The following is an 18,103-nucleotide window of genomic DNA, read 5'->3' on the forward strand; positions in this document are numbered from 1 at the left end:
GGGGGTTAGGCGGCAGGGCCGGAGCGTGGAGGTGAGGGGGGCGGGTGTTGCCCTTGCCCTGCCTCCCATCCTCTCTCCTTGGCTGGGAGTCACTGGCTTATGGGCTCTCTGATGAGTTAGCTCTCTAGTCTGGGAGAGTCCTCCAGGCTGGGTCATTCTGGCGCAAGGGGGAGTGGGGGAGGCCGGATGGCAAGGAGAGTCATTCCCCTGCGGCCATGCATCTATTATTCTATTTCCCCATCTCCCTGTCTCCTGTGTCCTGTCATCCCTTCATCCACGTCCCAGCACCCATCACATCGTATCATGGCCCACTGGTGCGCACAAGCCAGCCGGGACTCCACTGAGGTCCACAGCCATCCCATCCACACTGCTTTTCCTCTCTGGCCTCCTCTTCCACTCCCTTCCCATCATCCATTGCACTTCACGGTGGCCTCCTCGCTCCTACCTCAGGGCCTTTGCACGTACTGTTCCAGCTTCGTGGAAACCCCTCCTTCCTCGCCCCCCTCCCACTTGGCTCGCTCCCCACCTCCTTCAAGACTTTGCTCAACATGCTTGGGAAGGCTTCCCCGTCTGCCCTCCCTTCTTATGACTGTAACTCCCTCCCCGCTCCCGTCATGTGAGTCTTGCTCTATCCTTGTAGTTTCCTTCATAGCATTCACTGCTGCCTGGCCGGACATTGTCCATTCATTGGGTTTCTGGGTTTACTGCCTGATTCCACTCGCACGTAAGGTCCACAGAATCAGAGACCTCTGAATTTGTTCGCTGCTGTATCCCCAGCACCTGGAACAGAGTTGGCGCTCAGTGAATATTTATCGAACAAATGGCGTTGAACAAACAGTCTCATTCGACAAAATCTCCCCCGTGCCCAGCCCTGTGTTGGGTGGTACTGAGGACACAGCAGTGACCAAGGCAGTTCAGGGGAGGAGACAGACCCATCCCCAGACAGTGATGACCTGACACGGTCAGGGCTGGTACTGGGGAGCCCAGGGGGGATTGGGGTAGGGGACTTCAGGGAGGACAGGGCATCTGAGCTGCAAACTAGAGGATAAGGAGGATGAGGAGGGGAAGGAATTCTAGACTGTGCGACCAGCAAGCCCATGGACCAGAGATGAGAACGTGGCTGGTTCAAGGAAGAGGGAAAATGTCAGTGTTGAACTCCGTGTAGACAGTGCAAGTAACTGAAATTTGAGGCTGGTGAGGTGGGAGTCAGACCATCCAGGGCTGTAGCCTGGAACCTGAGCTTTGTGCTGACGGTACTGGGGAGCCATGGAAGGGTTCAGAGCAGAAGAGGGACGGGGTCCTACTCAGACTGCCTTCTGATGGGTGGATTCAAGGGCGGTTAGACTGGGGCCAGAGACCAGGGAGGAGGCTGGGGACTGAGCAACAAGGAGGAGCCTGGATCCGAGCAGGGCCTTGGGGAGGGGGAGGAGAGCACTGGTTTGAGAGCGATTTTGGAGGCCAAATGGAACATTCATAGGGGAGGCTGCCAGGGTGGAGGTGGGGCAGGAAGCTGGGCAGGCGGGGAGGCCTAGAAGGTTATGGGGGGTGGAGGAGCCTGAGGTGTTGGTTTAAGGAGCAGCAGAGAGGGGGTGAGTCAGGGCCCCCACCCCCACCCCAGGAATCCTCCCTGGGAGGGAGCGGCCCAGCAGGGAGCCTCTGAGCCTCAGAATCCACCTTTCCCTCCTCCCCCACCCAGGCTCTGGACTGTCTCTGTGTCTCTGTCTCACTGTCTGGTTTTTCCTCATTTCTGCCTCTTTCCCAGCGGCCGTCTCTCTCTCTCTTATTCCTTCTCTCTTTCGGGCTCTTCCTCTCCCCATCCCTCATTCTCTGTCCCTCCTCTCTTTCTTTCTCCTTCTACCTCTCCCCCCTCTCTATCTCTCCCCCTCTGTCGTCCTCCGTGTCTCTCTCAGCGCCCCCTCCGGTTCGCCCTTGTCCCCCACGGACCCCCGGCCCCTCGGGGACGCAGACAGCGGCGGGAGCTGGGGCCCGGGGCCGTGGGACAAAGGGGCGGGGTCGGGCCGGACACCTGGTGCCCCCGCCGGGCAGGAGGCGGCTCCGGAAACCCGGACAAACCCCGGAGTCCGGGACCCGCGCCCCGGCCCAGCCCGCCCTCCCACCTTATCTCTTCCTGGCACCTTCCCCCGCTTCCTCTCTGGAAAAGCCATCAGCGCCCTCCCGCCTTCCCTCTTCTGGGTCCCCGAGGCCCCGCCCCCTCGTCGCCATTGGCCCGCGCTCGAGGCCCCGCCCACCAGCCCGACCACGCCCCTGCCCATTGGCCCCTCACACCTATCCACCGTTCCTTCCCCTCCCTCCCTCGGATCCATCTGTGGCTCCCCAGTGCCCCTCACACAGGGTCCAACTGTGACCGAGCCTCGCTGCCCCTCCCCTGCTCGTGTCACCCACTCATTCCCCACGTGTGATTCCGCCACACTTGGTCTGGCCATCAAACAGTCCACACCACCTATCTCCCCATATGCTCTCCCCCAAAGTACAGGGCCTTTCTGGACTCTGCATAACTACCCCTCGGTGCCTTGGTTTCCCTGTCTGGACGATATAGGCTGTGGATGTCACCCGGCTCCGCCCTTTGGTTGAAGTGATAGCTATGAAAAGGGGCGATTTCACTGTGTTGCGGTACTTGAGGCCAAGTACTTGGGAGGGTCTGATACTAAAGAGGCCAGGATGCCCTGAACCATCCTACCGCGCTTCTCTGAGGCGGCTCAGTGACATTCACTCAACAAACAGTCACTGAGCATCTACGACGTGCTTCCCCACTGTTCCGGGCCCTGGAGATACGGCAGGGAACAAAGGAATGAATGTTGTTTTTCTCTTGTAGAATTACTTTTTACTGGGGAAGTGGATATTAAACAAATGAATCTGTAATATCATACCGTACTGTATGTGATAAGATTCAGGAAGGAAAATGAAGCAGAGGAAAGGAGATTGGCCAGGGACTGTTTTAAGGAGGTCAGGGAGGTTCTCCCAGCAGAGACCTGGAGGAGGGAGAGTGGAGGTCTGGGCGAGGCCCTGCCAGGCTGAGGGAACAGTAAGTGCAAAGGCCCTGAGGCAGGAACGGGCTCGGACAAGGAGCGCAGGGTGGCTGGAGGAGACAGAGTGGTGGAGGTGGGAGGACATGAGGATTCAGAACCAGCCAGGGACCGCCAACATTTTTAGCATTCTAAACCTATGATTCATTGAGAGAACTTTCAAACGAGTGTTTTCCACCGAACCTTTAAGACCATCTCATGGTAAAGCATTTAAGCTCAGTTAAACATGCTCCCTCCCAGTCCTGATCCCCCCCACCAGCTCGCAGGGTCTCTTCCCTGGAGGCAGCCCCCGTGAAGAGTTTCTTGTCTCTTTTTCCAGATATATGCTATTTTTATTTAAGCATATGTGGTTAATTACTGAGCTTCCTGTTCAAAAAGGCGAATGTTCATGATTCTGCCCTCCTTGTTTGTTTTTTGATAACTTAGGAGATCGGGGCTCAAAAGTTCCCAAGTTCATTGCTTCCCTCCACAAGTATTTCTTGAGTGCTTTCTGTGCACACTGTGCCGGTGCTGGAGACGGAGGGAACAGATAAGGTTCCAGCCCTCCTGGAGCTCACATTCCGATGGAAGGAGACAGAATAAGTAAACTACCAGATAAACAAAATAAGAATGGGTTGAAATAAACGTTGTGAGGAGTAGGGAAGTGACGGTGGAAAATAATTGGATGGTGGTGGTTGGGGCACCTGCTTCTAATAGGAAAGCCTCAGTGAGGAGGTGACATCAAAAGGAAGCTGAGGGAGCCAGCTTGGGGAGATCAGGGCTGAGTTGCAGGCAGAGAGTAGCATGTGCAAAGGCCCTGTGGTAAGAAAAAGATTAGCATGCTGGTACAAGAATGGCAGATGAGGAAGCTGGCACTAGGGGGGGGGGGCGCAGATGGGGGACGGATTTGGGATGAAACACCAGGAGCCAACTCCTGGAGAGCCGTGGCCCTCAAAACTTTCAGTCGCAGGAGCTCATGACACTCTTGAAAATGATTGAGCACCCCAAAGAGTTTGTAGGTACATGGGTTGAATCTGTCTACATTGGCCATACCAGAAGTGAAACCCGAGAAAATGTCTAATATTTACCTTGTAATATTGCTTAGCCAACAACAGTCATATAATTATTAATAAGTAGCAATTTAGTGATTATAAATGTTATTGATGAGTTATGCTAGTTCAATATATATTAATTAATATGGATAGTAAATATTATAAGATCAGTTTTTAAATAACCGTAAGCCCAGGACACGGTAACCTAAGTCCCACATGTTTTATGAAAATTATTTCCAAACCAAAAAAAAAAAAAAAAAATTACTGAGGACGGTGGCCCGGTTTTACACTTTGCAAATCTCTTTAATGTCTGGCTTCAGAGGAGACCTCTGGATTTTGCACATCTGTTCCTGCGCTCAGCCAGTGTCCTGTTGCCTTTGAAAACTCCACTGTCCCCCGGGGGGGGGGGGGGGGATGAGAGCACAAAAGACAAATAGCACCTTAGTATTGTTATTAAAATAGTTTTAACTATGTGAACCCCTGAATGAGGCTGGCTGGGGGGGGTGCAGAATCCCTGGGGTTCCCCGGGCCACACTTTGAGAATTGCTGCTGTAAGGACTTGTCAGTTGAAATTTTGTACTTCAATAAGAAGCAAATCGAAACTTTGGAGCAGTGTCTCATGGTCCTGGAGATCATGGAGAAGACATCGTAGGGGCAAGAGAAGCCAGAAGACCAGTGGGGTGCCTGCTGTGGCCCCCCGGGCAGGCAATGCTGCTGGCGGCCATGGGGGTGGTGGCCCCCGAGGCAGAGAGCAGTGAAAACAGAGGGGAGAGACGCAGGAAGCAAAAGGCAAAGGGCTCGCTGGTGGCTGGATGTGGCTGGTGAGGGGTCAGAATCATCAAATCAGGAAAGGCTTCTGGAAGTCTGGCCTCAACTGGGAAGGGAGCGGTGGGGGTGCCATGGGTATCCGCCGTGGGCACAGCTGAGGGTGACACAGCTCTGGGGGCCGGGCCCAGATTCCACTGGGCGTCAAAAGACGGAGCTGTCCAGGAATGTGGACGAGGCAATCCAGGGGGAGGCTCCGGGCTGCTATGTAGATTGGGGGTGGATTGCCTGGGAGAGGAGGGGCCCTTCTGCCCAGGCCAAAGCATCAGCTCACCTGTAAGGGTCAGAATGCACATTCTCAGGCCCCCCCTCCAGGCCACGCGAAACCGAAGCTCTGGCTGTGGGGCCCCGGGCGACGGTGCTGCAAGGCTCAGGCGAGCGCTCTCCTCCCACAGGTCCACGCGTACATCATCAGCTACTTGAAGAAGGAGATGCCCTCCGTGTTCGGGAAGGAGAACAAGAAGAAGCAGCTGATCCTCAAGTTGCCCGTCATCTTCGCCAAGATCCAGCTGGAACATCACATATCCCCCGGTGACTTTCCGGACTGCCAGAAGATGCAGGTGGGAGGTCGCCCCAGGGCGGGGGGTGGGGGAGGAGGAAGGGGTCAGCTTCTATCGGCTTCGGGGTGGGGTCTCGAAAACGGGAGAGGTGGAGGGGAGTTCTGGAAAGCCCCTCCTGCAAATGGTTCCCTAAGGGCGTGGCTTTATGCGTTAGGACGAGGGAATGAAGAGAAAACCCCAAGGAACTGTGGCTTCATTAGGATGGACGTTTGTTTCTCTCCATATAGTCCTAGAAGGTGGTCCAGGGCTGGTTTGGTGCTTTACAGAGCCAGGGACAAAGTCCGCCTCTGTCTCAGTTCTCCTCCATGCCTGGCTTCCAGTTCCAAAATCCCCACATGGTACAGAATGGCTGCCAAAACGCCAGCCATTTTGTCTGCCATCCAGCCAGCAAGAAGGGATGAGGGAGAAGGGACGGAAAGCTACCAGTACAGTCTCTCTCTTTAAGGACACTTTCTAGAACAGTGCTGTCCAATAGTACTTTCTACTGTGATGGAAATATTCTGTGCTCTTTAAATAGCTAATTTAAATTTAAATAACCCCGTGTAGCTCTTGTGTTGGAAAGGACAATTCTAGAGTTGTGTATGGAACGTATGCTGACATCCAGTTGGCCAGAAGGTGGCCTCCCCTGTAGGTGGCCAGGTGCCAGGTAATGTTCAGGGATTCCAGTGCTGAGGACGAAGGGACGGATGGGTATTGGGGGTCCCCTTGCATGTCCAGGTCTAGGATTAACCAGTGTTGGGGAGAGCACCAGGTCTGGGGGTCGTGTGGGGGATGCATGAAGAGCTACTGGAGGGGGGGCGGGGCAGGAGTGACGAAATAAACATGGGGACGGAAGTCCAGGCTCAGGCGTGGAGGCAGGGACTAGCCCCCCAGCCCAGGCTGAGCCTCGATTTTGAGACTGCATTAGGCTGATACTCCAAGCCTGTGACCTTTGGGTCTGAGATGGTTTCTAACCCAAGACTCTGAGGAATTCGGGTGGAGTGAATGTCGCTTCCGCCCCTTACTAGCTCTGTGAGTCTGGACAAGTCACCTTGCCTGAGCCTCAGTTTCTTCAACTGGGAAATGGGCAGTGGGATCATACTTACCTATTGCAGTGGCTGCCGAATCAGCCAGTGCTTGCAGCCCCCTAAGAACAGCATGTGGCGCAGAGCTGGGGCTACGTCAAGGTTCTCAACCTCAGCGCTACTGACACTTGGGGTCAGAGTGTTCGTGGTCAGGGCTGTCCTGTGCATTGCGGGATGTTTATATCCTCCCAGCGTCTGGGTGCCAGTAGCACCCCCGGCTGTGACAATCAGAAATGTCTCTAGATCTTGCCAAGTGTCTACTGGGGAAGGGCACCATAACATCTCCCCTGGTGGAGAACCACTGGGCTAGATAAACAGCTGCTGGTAAGATCACGTGGACGATTCTGGAACACTTTTTCCAGATGCATTCAATTAGCCTTTCCCACCCCGCAAGGGAGGGGAGCGCTAATGTTATTTGATCTATTTTACATGTGTGGAAACTGAGGCCCAGAGAGGTGAAGTCACTTGCCTGAGGACACACAGCTCCCAGGTGGCAGAACTGGGTTGGGACCTGGGCAGGCTGGCCCTGGAGTGCAGACACACACCCCCTTATATGTCCAGATCAGCAGGCCTCTCCGCCTTGGCTCTGGTGCCATGAAACGGATCGGGCTTGGCTGTGACTCTCCGGGTGCGGGCGATGCAGAGCGGCCACGGGAGAGAAGCAGCGTGACCACCAATCCAGCCCCACAGCTGCTCTAGCCCGAGATGACTTCTGGGAGGCGGGAGGGCTGTCCCAGGAGCTCCTAATCATCCGGCCATCCCAAACCTAACCTCCAATCTTGGCAGCAAGCCACTCACCCGGTTCTGTGAAGTGGGTGACAGAGCTAACAGAGCAGGAGGAATGGAATTTTCTCGATTTGCACAATGGCGGGGCTGCCGGGCAGCTGCAGCTGGGGCGCCACAGAGGCCGGGCAGACCCGGGGCTGTGCTCGCTAAAGCTGGGGCCGACGTCAACATATTGAAAGCCTTCTCTACCAGCTGGTAAACGGCTGCTACTCTAAGTCCTCAGAGGGCAGCTCACGTCCCTACTGTCCAGTGATTCTGGGGGTACGCCTGGCACAGGGGGAGGGCCCCCGGGATCCCTCTGTCCAAGTCTCTTCTGAGTGGTGTGGTGGGTGCCCGAGTCAGTCAAGCCCCCCATGGGGCTGGGGGGGCCTTGAGGACGGTGCCCCCTGACTTCGCAGTGCCCCCCCCCAACAGGAGCTGCTGATGGCTCACGACTTCACCAAATTCCACTCGCTGAAGCCGAAGCTGCTGGAGGCTCTGGACGAGATGCTGACGCACGACATTGCCAAGCTTATGCCCCTGCTGCGGCAGGAGGAGCTGGAGAGCACCGAGGTGGGCGTACAGGGCGGCGCTTTCGAGGGCACCCACATGGGCCCGTTCGTGGAGCGGGGGCCCGATGAGGCCCTGGAGGACGGCGAGGAGGGCTCCGACGACGAGGCCGAGTGGGTGGTGACCAAGGACAAGTCCAAGTACGACGAGATCTTCTACAACCTGGCGCCGGCCGACGGCAAGCTGAGCGGCACCAAGGCCAAGACCTGGATGGTGGGCACGAAGCTCCCCAATTCGGTGCTGGGGCGCATCTGGAAGCTGAGTGACGTCGACCGGGACGGCATGCTGGATGACGAGGAGTTCGCCCTGGCCAGCCACCTCATCGAGGCCAAGCTCGAGGGCCACGGGCTGCCCGCCAACCTGCCCCGCCGCCTGGTGCCGCCCTCCAAGCGGCGCCACAAGGGCTCTGCGGAGTGAGCCAGCCACGGCCCGCCGGCCCTCCCTCCCTCTTGCCTTGCTGTGGCTCCCCAGCTCCAGCTGGCTGCACGCACACCCCCGCCCCAGCCTGCACGCACGCTGCCTGCCCACCTTCTCGGCTGTCAGATGGGGGCTCTCCGCTCCCCTCCGCCAGACAGTGGGGACCAGGGGAGGGGCGAGGCTTCTCTGCCTGGCCTTTGCACCTCTCCCCTCACGTGCCCTTAAGCACATCACGTTGACATTAACACACACACATAGAGGCATAGATTCAATCATCGTTCATTCAAGTATTTATTGAGCACATACTATGTTTCGATGCGCAGGGCTTGTTCCGGGCACTGGGGATCACAGCAGAGAGCAAAATAGACACGTAGACCTGCCCTCAGGGGCTGACATTCTCAGGAGAGAGCACCCACACCGTCACACAGATACAGACACACACCCGGCCCTAACCAGACTGATCCCCAATTCTGGGCAGGACCCCTCGCGTCTCCCCATAGTTCAGTGGCCATTCGGTTAAAATAAGGAACACAAAGGCCCCCTCCCCCACTTCTTGCCCATCCAGGCAGGGACCACCCCTCCCCCCCCCACTCCATCCTGCTCTCAGGCCTTGGGACCACTGGGGGCTCGGAGGGGAGACACAACCTCCTACTTCCTCAGATGGACCCCTCTTCAGCCCCTCCACCCACTTCTGATCACGACCCTTTCTTTCATAAGGATTCTTAGAGACAGAAAAAGCCCCATCGATCCTTGCTTTGCCCAGATTGTGCCCACTTGGAAGTATTTTTGTCCTCGGCCCACGGACCCTGGTTTGAAAACCCAGCCTGCCCGCCCCCTCCCCCGGGCTCCCCACAGCTGGTGGCCTGAATTTTAGACTGACGGGGCACAGCCTTTCTGCCATCAGCCCATATTTAAGTAGAGCCCCTACCAGATATAAAGGCGCCAGGGCTTGATTTTAGGCCCCTTTTCAGGGATGCGTAGGGGGGAGGGGCTCTTGGTGCTACAGCTCTCCCTTCTTGTCCCTGAAGGGACCCCTCACGGCCCGCCCTCCACCCCTCCGTGCCTTCACCACATACCAGTGCTTGACCCTGGTGGGGGACCCCATGGAAAAGATGGGGAAGGGTGACATAGGTGGGGACGATGTCCCCCCGCCCCGATGCTCGCGGGGATTTCCACACCCACCATCACCCCCCTCACACCCCATGCCTAGGAGGGGCCTGTGAACCGAACAGCGACCAGCGTTCCCACAGAGCAAATAAAGCCAAGGCTTCTATCCACGTGGAAGTCAGGCTGTCTTGGGATGGGTTGGGGGGGCGGGGATCGCTCTCCCCCGACTCCCGGGGAAGGAGAGCCCTGGGCAGGGCTTGAAGTTGCGGGGGGGGGTCCCCTCCAAGGTCCCAGGGGCAGGGGGTGGAGGCCATGACTCAATGCAGCAGAGCCTGATGACTCAACCTGGGCTGGGGGCCAGACCGACATATTTTCCGAAGAAAAGTTACTCTGGGGCCCTCCCTCCGGGACATCCCTCCCCCCCACCTCCCGCCGCGGGGGCCTGGGAACCAAGCCCCGGGGCGTGGGGCTGTGCGCGCGCGAGCTCGGGCACATCGTGCCTCCGCCCCCCGCCCTGCCCGCCTGCGGGCACCACCTGGGACGCCACCCCTGACACGTAACACCAGGGACAAACGGGCTTCTGGAGGAGAGGTGACGCTGCCCACAAGGACCACCCTGTGTGCGCACGCGCGCACGCTCACTCCCAGGGGGCCTCAGCCTGCGGACCCCGCGGGCTGAGCCCCCGACACACGCCCAGACCACACCCACCGCGGCCGGGACACGCTGACCGCGCGCTCTTGCCGCCCACGCGCACTCTCCCGCTTTCGAGGCTCCCAGCGCCCCCTGGCGGGCACTCGGGACCTGCGCGGGCTGCGCTCCGAAATCCCGGAGCGAGGCGGTCCGCGCTCAGGGCTCCAGGGCGGGTCGCGAGGATCCCGCTGGGTTCCACTGTGCGGCCACCAGCCTGGCGCCCTCCGTTTCTGTGCCTTCTTCGCTTTCGAGTCCAGAACGGACTGTAGGAAGCCCTGGATCCCTATGAATGGTTGCCAGCGCCCAAGGGCCTCCGAGCTTCCTTCCTTATTTGTAAACAGCAAAGATTAGTTGATTCTAAGATGAAACCTCAGGGGGTGAGCCAGTAACAATAGCTAAGGTTTAGATACTAGGCACAATCTTTTTTTTTTTTTTTTTTTAAGATTTTATTTGAGAGAGAAAAAAAGCACTTAGGGAGAGAAGCAGACTCCCGGTTGAGCAGAGCGCCCAATGTGGGGCTTGATCCCAGGACCCCCAGATCACGGCTCCAGCCTAAGATGCTTAACGGACTAAGCCACTCAGGCGCCTCCCAGGCACAATCTTTAACTTGGTGCGTTTATTGTCTCGATTCGTCTCCTGCATAATTTATAAGGCTGATGTACTATTATCGTCCCTATTTCACAGATGAGGAAAGTGAGGCACAGCTAAGCAGCTTGCCCAGGATTAATGATTCCGAGCCTGCATTGCCAACACTGTTTCTAACACTCCTCGCATACAAGGTGCTGTGCTCCCAGCTCGACGTTCGGAAAGCTCTTGGATTTCCAAGATTCTAGGATCGGAACACTGAGAAGCCAAACGTTCTGAGACTAGAGCGTGTCTTCTGCCGAATCTGCCACCGACGGTTCTGATTTTCTTTTTTGAGACAACTGGATTAAAAATAATAATCAGTAAGTTAAAGATTAAAAATACACGCCGTTTTAAAAAATATTCCTGGGCCGCCGGAAAGGTGTCTACCTAGGGCAAGAGCCGCGAACCGAAGACCTGAGGCCGACGGAAATTTGCATAAGAGGGAGGAGATATTTACCCTTTATCCCCGCCCCTTGGAGGCTCCAGCCACTTTACCAAGATGGCGGTAAGCGGAAGTATGTCACGGGAGGGGGCGGGAGATCTGCGCGCGCAGGCCACAAACGGGATTTCGGGGTGCCCGTGGCCGAACACTTCCTCTGCCAAGATGGCGCCGGGAGGCAGTGGCGGGGGCAGCACGCGCTGCTCGAAAAGCGAGGCCGATTCCGGCTTCCTGGGGCTGCGGCCCACTTCGGTGGACCCGGCGCTGAGGCGGCGGCGGCGAGGCCCAAGAAATAAGAAACGAGGCTGGCGGCGGCTCGCTCAGGAGCCGCTGGGGCTGGAAGTTGATCAGTTCCTAGAGGACGTGCGGTTGCAGGAGCGCACGAGCGGGTGCGTGGGGCGGGACTTCCGGGCCGGCCACGTTAGGAGTGGCGGGGTGCGAGACCGAGCGTGCTTGAGGGGACTTCCGGGGGGCTGTGCGAGTCTGTTTCGGGCACCGCTGGACTCTGGGGTGAGGTTGGGCGACTTGGGTTACCAGATACAGGTCCCCCAGTGTCAAATTAGAATTTAGGTAAATAGTAATTGTAGCGCAAGTATGTGCCGTGCATCCATTTTTGCGTAGTGCTGAGCGATAATTATTACGGTATTTTATGCATTATGATTTGTTAAGTACTAAGTTCTGTGATTTAAAGGGAGAGGCTTTAGCTTGGTGGGATCCCATGGCGGGAAGAAGGCGGTTGAATGAGCATAGTATTAGAGCCCTGAGAGGTAAGCCTCCCTCCCCAGCAGCTTGCACCCTTCCCAACATCTCTGGCTGACATTCTGCTTTCGTCTCTCCTAGTGGCTTGGTGTCAGAGGCCCCGGATGAGAAACTCTTCTTCGTGGATACCGGCTCCAAGAAAAAAGGTGCGAAAGAGCTTTCGGTGTCCCTGCTAGCTCCTTCTCTAGGCTGGCTCAGCCTCCGAAAGAGTCTTTGTTGATGGCATGGAGTGGATGGCAGGCATCGGCTAGGAAGGGTCTTTGCTATAAACAGGAGGGCCTGGAGATGAAAGACTAACAAGTCAGATTTTTTTTTTTGAGGTATCCGAGCTCTCAGTCTTCAATCTGGCAATTTCCAAGTCTCCATCTGGCACAGAGAAGCCTGCAGGGGTCTGCCTGTGAGTAGATTAAACGTAAACTGGGAGGCCTCATTAACTTGCAGAAAAGTTGTAAGGGATGAGACCTGTTTTAGTAAGACTTGCTTGGATAAGAATGAGAGGATCTGTTTTAATGAGTAGGTAAGAAACTCGTCTTAATCTGCTCGCTTTTATTTGCCAAAAGGCAGGGTTGCGGGGGGGTAGCTGCTGAAACACAGTGCAGGAGAGGTGAGTTAGAGGTGGCTTGAGCAAATAATACACTTTTCATCGGTAGGTAGAAAAACAGACCGAGAATAGACGATCGCTTAAACGAGGGGATAGAAGACAAGCTAAGGGTCTGCTTTAATGAGCAAATGGCAAGCTGTTTTAGCAGCAGGATGCCCTTAGGGAGCACGTGTGGGTTCAGTCCAGGGGTCCGTTCCAAGGAACTGAGACGGCCTGTTTCAGTGAGCAGAAAAAGAGGGAAAGGGACCTGCTTTGAGGTGCAGGAAACTTTGAGCAAGCAAGCAAGAGATGATTATTAAAGAGGTCACCTTTCACGGGAGCGAGCGTGTGAACAGCGAGGGGAAGGCAGGACCTGCCCTAGTGAACAGGGTAGTCACGAAGGCGTGCTGTGGCCAGTATGAAGTCTCTGGGAACAGAGGAGAGGCAGTTTATAGTTTCTGCTTTAGGCTTAAAAAGGAAAGACAGAGGCACTGTTCGTGGCCTGTTAGTCTGGCTGTGGCTTACGGGCTCCATTCCGGTGCTACAGCAGCTCCAGTGGCATGTGACTGACCGACTCGTGGCTCTCAGTTTCAGGCCGTGGGGACACAGGGAAGAAAAAAAAGAAACAAAAAAACAAAGATAATACTGACCGTGGGCTTTCCCAGGTGATCACGGTGCCTTATGCTGTTGTAGTAATTACCTTTCCAGACAACCCCGTGAGGTAGGCATTAAGGTTCTCATTTTGGAAGGCCCGGAGAAATGAGGTCTTCTATGATGTAGCCTGGGAAACGGAAGGACGTGGGTTCTGTCCTAGCGTGTGTGGTCCTGGAGTTTGCTTTTCACTATCGGGTGAAAGAAGGTGGAAAACCGTTGTGCTGAGAATCAGACATTTTGGGTCCCGAGTCCAGCTCCCTGGGCCTCAGTGTCACTTGGTCGACTTCTTTCTCGTTAGCATTCCTGGTTTCCCTGCCTTGTCCAGAAGCCCCTAGTGGGCAGGGCTGTGGGTCTAACGCTCTCTCTGTTCCCAGCACAAGGCTGCCTCCAGGTGGCCCCGGAAATGGGTGTGGGGGGGGGAGGCTTGGCAGAGCTTGGACACCTTGGTCATCTCTTTCCCCAGGTGGAAGCCGGGGGCCAGCCCGAGGCTCCACGTCTGCACCGGGATGCGGGTCTGATGGCTGCCGGGGAGCTGAAACGCAAGGGGTGGGGAGTTGGTCTTGGGAAACGAGAGGAGGCCAGAGCCCTTGATTGCTCTCCTTTCTCCCAACCCCAGAGCTGAACAAGAAGAGGACCAAAAGCCAGAAAAGGTCACTTCTTCTCAAGAAACCCCTCCGTGTTGACCTCGTCCTAGAGAACACATCCAAAGTCCCTGCCCCCAAAGAGTGAGTGCCCCCCACCCCCAGACCCGTCTTTCCTGCTGGGCTCTGGCATCATGCCCTCCTCTGCCGCAGCTGCCACTCACTTCCGGCCCTAAGGGAGTTCCTGGGGAGGGATGGGGTCAGGTGAGCGTCACTTGGAGGGGAGGGATGGGGTCAGATTGGAGCTTTGGGAGGGTGGATCGGAGGAAATGAGGTGGGGGCTGGGTGTTGTGGCTGAGGCAGGCAGCTGGGGGGCTCTCCATCTGGGGATGGAGAGGAGGGATGACGAGTGGTAGCCATCAGGAGGCCCGGCAGGCTGGCTTAGTGACAGCTCTGAAGGAGGGGAGGTTGGATGGTGATGGGGCGGACAGAGGGCAGCTCCTGAGATGGGGATGTGGGAGGAACGGCTGTGGGGGCGAACCTGAGGTCAGTTTTGAACTGATGTATTTTAGGTTCCTGGGAGATCCGAAGGGCTAGGGCTGCAGAGGCCGCCATATTGTTGGCTCTCGGGTCAGGGGTTGGGCTCTGAAGCTGGGTAGGAGACGCAGGAGGAGCCCAGAGGAGGTTCACCTTGTAGAGGGTGCTCGGGAGAGGGGCTGCTGAGTAGTGGGGGGTGCAGAGCCCAACTGGGAGGAGGCGGGCCCTTTCTCAGGCCTCTGCTTCACTCCACCTGTGCTGCTTCTCCTCCCCCCAGCGTCCTCGCCCACCAGATCCCCAACGCCAAGAAGCTCAAACGGAAGGAGCAGCTATGGGAGAAACTGGCCAAGCAAGGCGAGCTGCCCCGGGAGGTGCGCAGGGCACAGGCCCGGCTCCTCAGCCCTCCCGCGACCAAAGTCAAGCCCGGGCCCCAAGACACCATCGAGCGGCCTTTTTATGATCTCTGGGCCGAAGACAGTGAGTGCCCCTGCTGTTATTTGTGGGTGGGGATAAGGCTGCCCTGCACAGTTGTGCAGGTTGTGCGCTGCACAAGAGCACAGCGTCTAAGGGAGAGGAGCTCTGTGGGTGTTAACTCGATGATTCTTCGCCAAGTTCAGGGTCTTGAAGGGGCTCCTTTTTCCCGAGGGCCGCCCCCTGCCCCTTAGCCTTGGCTCCCTTCTGCTTTCTGGACCTGTCCATATGCTCTTTTGGCTGGCATTCAAAACCCGTCAAGGTCTGAGAGTCAGTCCTTCCCTTGTCCATGCTTCGGTGATGTCTTTAAGAGGGGGGAGGGATGGGAGGGAGCCCTTCAGGCCACACCTGCAAGCTCTCAACAGCCACCCCCCACTGCCTCTACAGACCCTCTGGAGCGGCCCCTGGCTGGCCAGGACATCTTTTTTCTGGAGCAGACCAAGAAGAAAGGGGTGAAGGTGAGACCATGGCAGCAGGGCGTCCTTGGCAGCCGGTCGGAGGAGGGCTGTGGTGGTGGGAGCTGCACTGGGGCCCTCGAGCCTTGGTCTCAGCCTGTGGCCAAGACCACACATGCAGGAGCCAGGCCTCGAGCTGGTTCCTCCGGAGGAGAGAGCCGGGTGGTGGCGGTCAGCGGGAGGTGCTTCAGGGGGGTAAGTAAAGCTTCCCTGAGAAGAGGCCTGTACCGATCTGTCCACTGGGGGCGGCTGCTGTGCCTGGACAGGAGGGCAGGGCTGAGTAGCAGGTCTGGAGGAGGCTGGCCTGGTGGGGGGGAGCACAACTCAGATTTTGGAGTTTTCCTGAGTGGTTTTACGGAAGAGAGTGATGGGGTCCAGGTAGCAGCTCTGAGGAGACAGGATCGGGGTGGGGGGTTGCTGAAGGGGTGACCCAGGACGGCACCCTTGGGCAGAAGCGCTGAGACTGGCGGGAAGTCGGGGGTGGGGGCAGGGTGCTTGCAGGGTTACCCCCAGGCTTCTCCTGGGGACTGAGGGCCTTTGCTGGAGGCACATGGGCAGTCACCGCCCCCAGCCTCCGCCGGGGTCTTACTGAGGTGCAGGTCCCAACTGCATTCAGATTGGGGCCAGGTGGACCTGGGTTTCTGCATTTGTCACAGGCTCCCGGCAGGGTCCAGGGCCACACTAGGAGCCTTTGTCAGCCCTCTGCCCACTGTTCCCTGCTCTGAATGACAAGAGATTGCCTCACACGCTCTGCCGGTCCTGCTGCAGGTGTCAGAGTGACAGATTGGGGACTAAAATAAGGTGCCCTATACCCCGTGTTTTCGCCAATGTTGCGCACCACGGGGGTCACGGGGATGTTTCTCAGGAAAGGCAGGCAGGGCCCCTCCCTGCAGGGAGCTTGCTCGCCCTGGGGATGTGGCTCCCGTGGGTAGCACAGCAGCCGGGTAGCAGGTGTCCATTGCTGTAGACGCCGGACCACAGGCACCTGCCAGTTGAAGGCCGTGGGCCCTGCCAAGGCCACTGCCGTCTGCCGAGCCTGGAGTCCCGCACCGGAGCTTGTGAGGTCTCGAGTCGTGGGGCTGCCAGGCTTCATGCTGCCTTGTCCTCCTCCAGCGGCCGCCACATCTGCACAATAAGCCCTCCCAGGTTCCTGCCGTGGAGGTGACACCGGCTGGAGCCTCCTACAACCCGTCCTTTGAGGACCACCAGGTACGCGGCCTCTCAGTTGTGACCTGGATGCTTGGTTGGCTTGCCTTCACCGGGCCCCTCCTCTGTGTCCGCCCGCTGCTGGGGAGTCAGCAGTGACTGGGGCAGCCCCCTGGCCTGCCCTTCTGCGGCTCATGGTCCAGTGGGGGAGACAGACCCATTCCCAGACAGCGATGACCCAGAGGGCTGGGAGGAGGGAACCCTGAGGAGCCTTGGGGGTCAGGGAGGGCTTCCTGGAGGAAGGGGATATCAGAGTTTAGACCAGAGGTCTGAGGAGGAGTTTGCTGTGGGAGGAGGGGAATGGGTGTTTCGGGCGTGTTCAAAAAGCAGCTTGTGCAAAGGCCCGGGGGTGTATGAGACCGCGCCGCCTTTCCAGGGAGTCCACGGGACTTAGATGCAAAAGGCCTCAAAGAAATGTTCGCAGTCTGAGCAGGTGAGATTTATCTGAGGCCTAGGCTACGTCAGCAGTGGGACACCCGGCGGTGAGAGTCACCGTGTGTTTTGGTGACCTCTGTTGAACACGGATGTCGTGAACAGAGGGGACAGACCTTTTGCCCTTGGGAGCACAGGTTCCCAGAGACAGGTTGAGATCCTTGAGGAGACACAGGACACTCACGCGAGTGCCGTTCAGCCTCGTTCACGGTAAGAGGGCCTCTCAGCCGACCGGGAGCAGAGCGAGCGGCCTTCTGCTCCTGAGGAACGGCGTCCACGGAAACGAACCCCGTGACGCCGAACAGGAGCAGGAGGAGGCTGGTCACAAGCAGAGGCGGCCACGGGCCACGGTCCGTTCCCCCGGGGACCGATGCGGGTGCTGGGGGAGAACGTGGAAAGGTCGGTCCGTGTTATGTTGTTCACAGAACCGTAGTAGAGCTAGGATGCCCGCGCCTGAGGATTCGCCTCCTGACTGCTCACGGTTTAATGGTTGTTAGTGTGTCTGCAGAGTTGTGTGGCCCTCACCAGTGTGTTAGACTGTTTTCATCACCCCAGAGAGAGACTTGGCGCCATCGGCCGTCACCCTGCATGCCGCATCTTCCCTGTGTGGCTGCCGCTGTTGGTCCTGTCTTTAGGGATTTGCCTCTGCTGGGTCTCACGTGAGACCGCACCGTGTGCAGAGATCAGGGACTGGCAGAGTAGGCAGGAGGCTCGGGAGTAGACAGCGCCCCCTGTCTGTACCTGGGTCCTCACCCCGACCCCTTCCCCTCCCAGACCCTGCTGCTGGCGGCCCACGAGGTCGAGCTGCAGCGGCAGAAGGATGCGGAGAAGCTGGAGCGGCGGCTGGCCCTGCCCGCCTCGGAGAAGCCTGCCACCCAGGTGAGCCCACATCCCCCCGCCCCTCCCACTCGGCCTCCCCCGGCCTCGCCCGGCCCCTGACCCACTGCCTCCCACCCCAGGAGTCTGCGTTCCAGGAGATGTGCCAGGGGCTGCTGGAGGAGTCGGACGGGGAGGGGGAGCCGGGCGAGGGCCAGGACAAGGGGCCCGACGCTGGAGGTGAGCAGGCCGAAGGAGCGGAGGCTTCACCTACGCCCGTGCGCCTGGCCGCCGTGGAGAAGAAAACAGAGCAGCAGAGGCGGCGGGAGAAGACCGCCCGGAAGATGGTGAGCACAGCGGGCTCCAGCCTGCTTCTGCTTGTCTAGCAGCCCTTGGGCTCAGGATGCGGCAGGGAATGTTCCAGATCAAGTCTCGCTGCCTTGGTGTTCTGTTTCAGGGCGGGGGGGGGGGGA

At 57.9% G+C, this 18,103-nt stretch overlaps 2 protein-coding genes and 1 non-coding gene across 4 annotated transcripts in view; all 3 read left to right on the forward strand.

Annotated features, from left to right (window-relative positions):
- EHD2 (EH domain containing 2) overlaps positions 1-9,553 on the forward strand; it is a 17,259-nt gene extending 7,706 nt beyond the window's left edge. The window contains exons 5-7 of the mRNA XM_040634428.1: positions 1,911-2,131; positions 5,113-5,460; positions 7,725-9,553. Of these exons, the coding sequence (XP_040490362.1) occupies positions 1,911-2,131; positions 5,113-5,460; positions 7,725-8,276 (1,121 nt within the window). The 3' untranslated portion in view covers positions 8,277-9,553. The remainder of the gene's footprint in view (positions 1-1,910; positions 2,132-5,112; positions 5,461-7,724) is intronic.
- Positions 9,554-11,271: 1,718 nt separating this feature from the next.
- The window catches only part of NOP53 (NOP53 ribosome biogenesis factor), an 8,611-nt gene continuing 1,779 nt past the window's right edge, over positions 11,272-18,103 (forward strand). For both annotated transcript variants that reach the window (XM_040634228.1, XM_040634229.1), the window contains exons 1-8: positions 11,272-11,528; positions 11,980-12,044; positions 13,749-13,857; positions 14,528-14,727; positions 15,109-15,179; positions 16,290-16,385; positions 17,589-17,693; positions 17,774-17,977. In XM_040634228.1, coding sequence (XP_040490162.1) covers positions 11,305-11,528; positions 11,980-12,044; positions 13,749-13,857; positions 14,528-14,727; positions 15,109-15,179; positions 16,290-16,385; positions 17,589-17,693; positions 17,774-17,977 — 1,074 coding nt within the window. In that variant the 5' untranslated portion in view covers positions 11,272-11,304. The remainder of the gene's footprint in view (positions 11,529-11,979; positions 12,045-13,748; positions 13,858-14,527; positions 14,728-15,108; positions 15,180-16,289; positions 16,386-17,588; positions 17,694-17,773; positions 17,978-18,103) is intronic.
- Positions 12,965-13,087, forward strand: LOC121103598. Its single transcript, XR_005835845.1, has one exon. It is a non-coding gene; the product is annotated as a small nucleolar RNA SNORA54 (small nucleolar RNA).

The sequence above is a fragment of the Ursus maritimus genome, unplaced genomic scaffold (assembly GCF_017311325.1).
Source record: "Ursus maritimus isolate PB19 unplaced genomic scaffold, ASM1731132v1 scaffold_19, whole genome shotgun sequence".
NCBI classification, from domain to species: domain Eukaryota; kingdom Metazoa; phylum Chordata; class Mammalia; order Carnivora; family Ursidae; genus Ursus; species Ursus maritimus.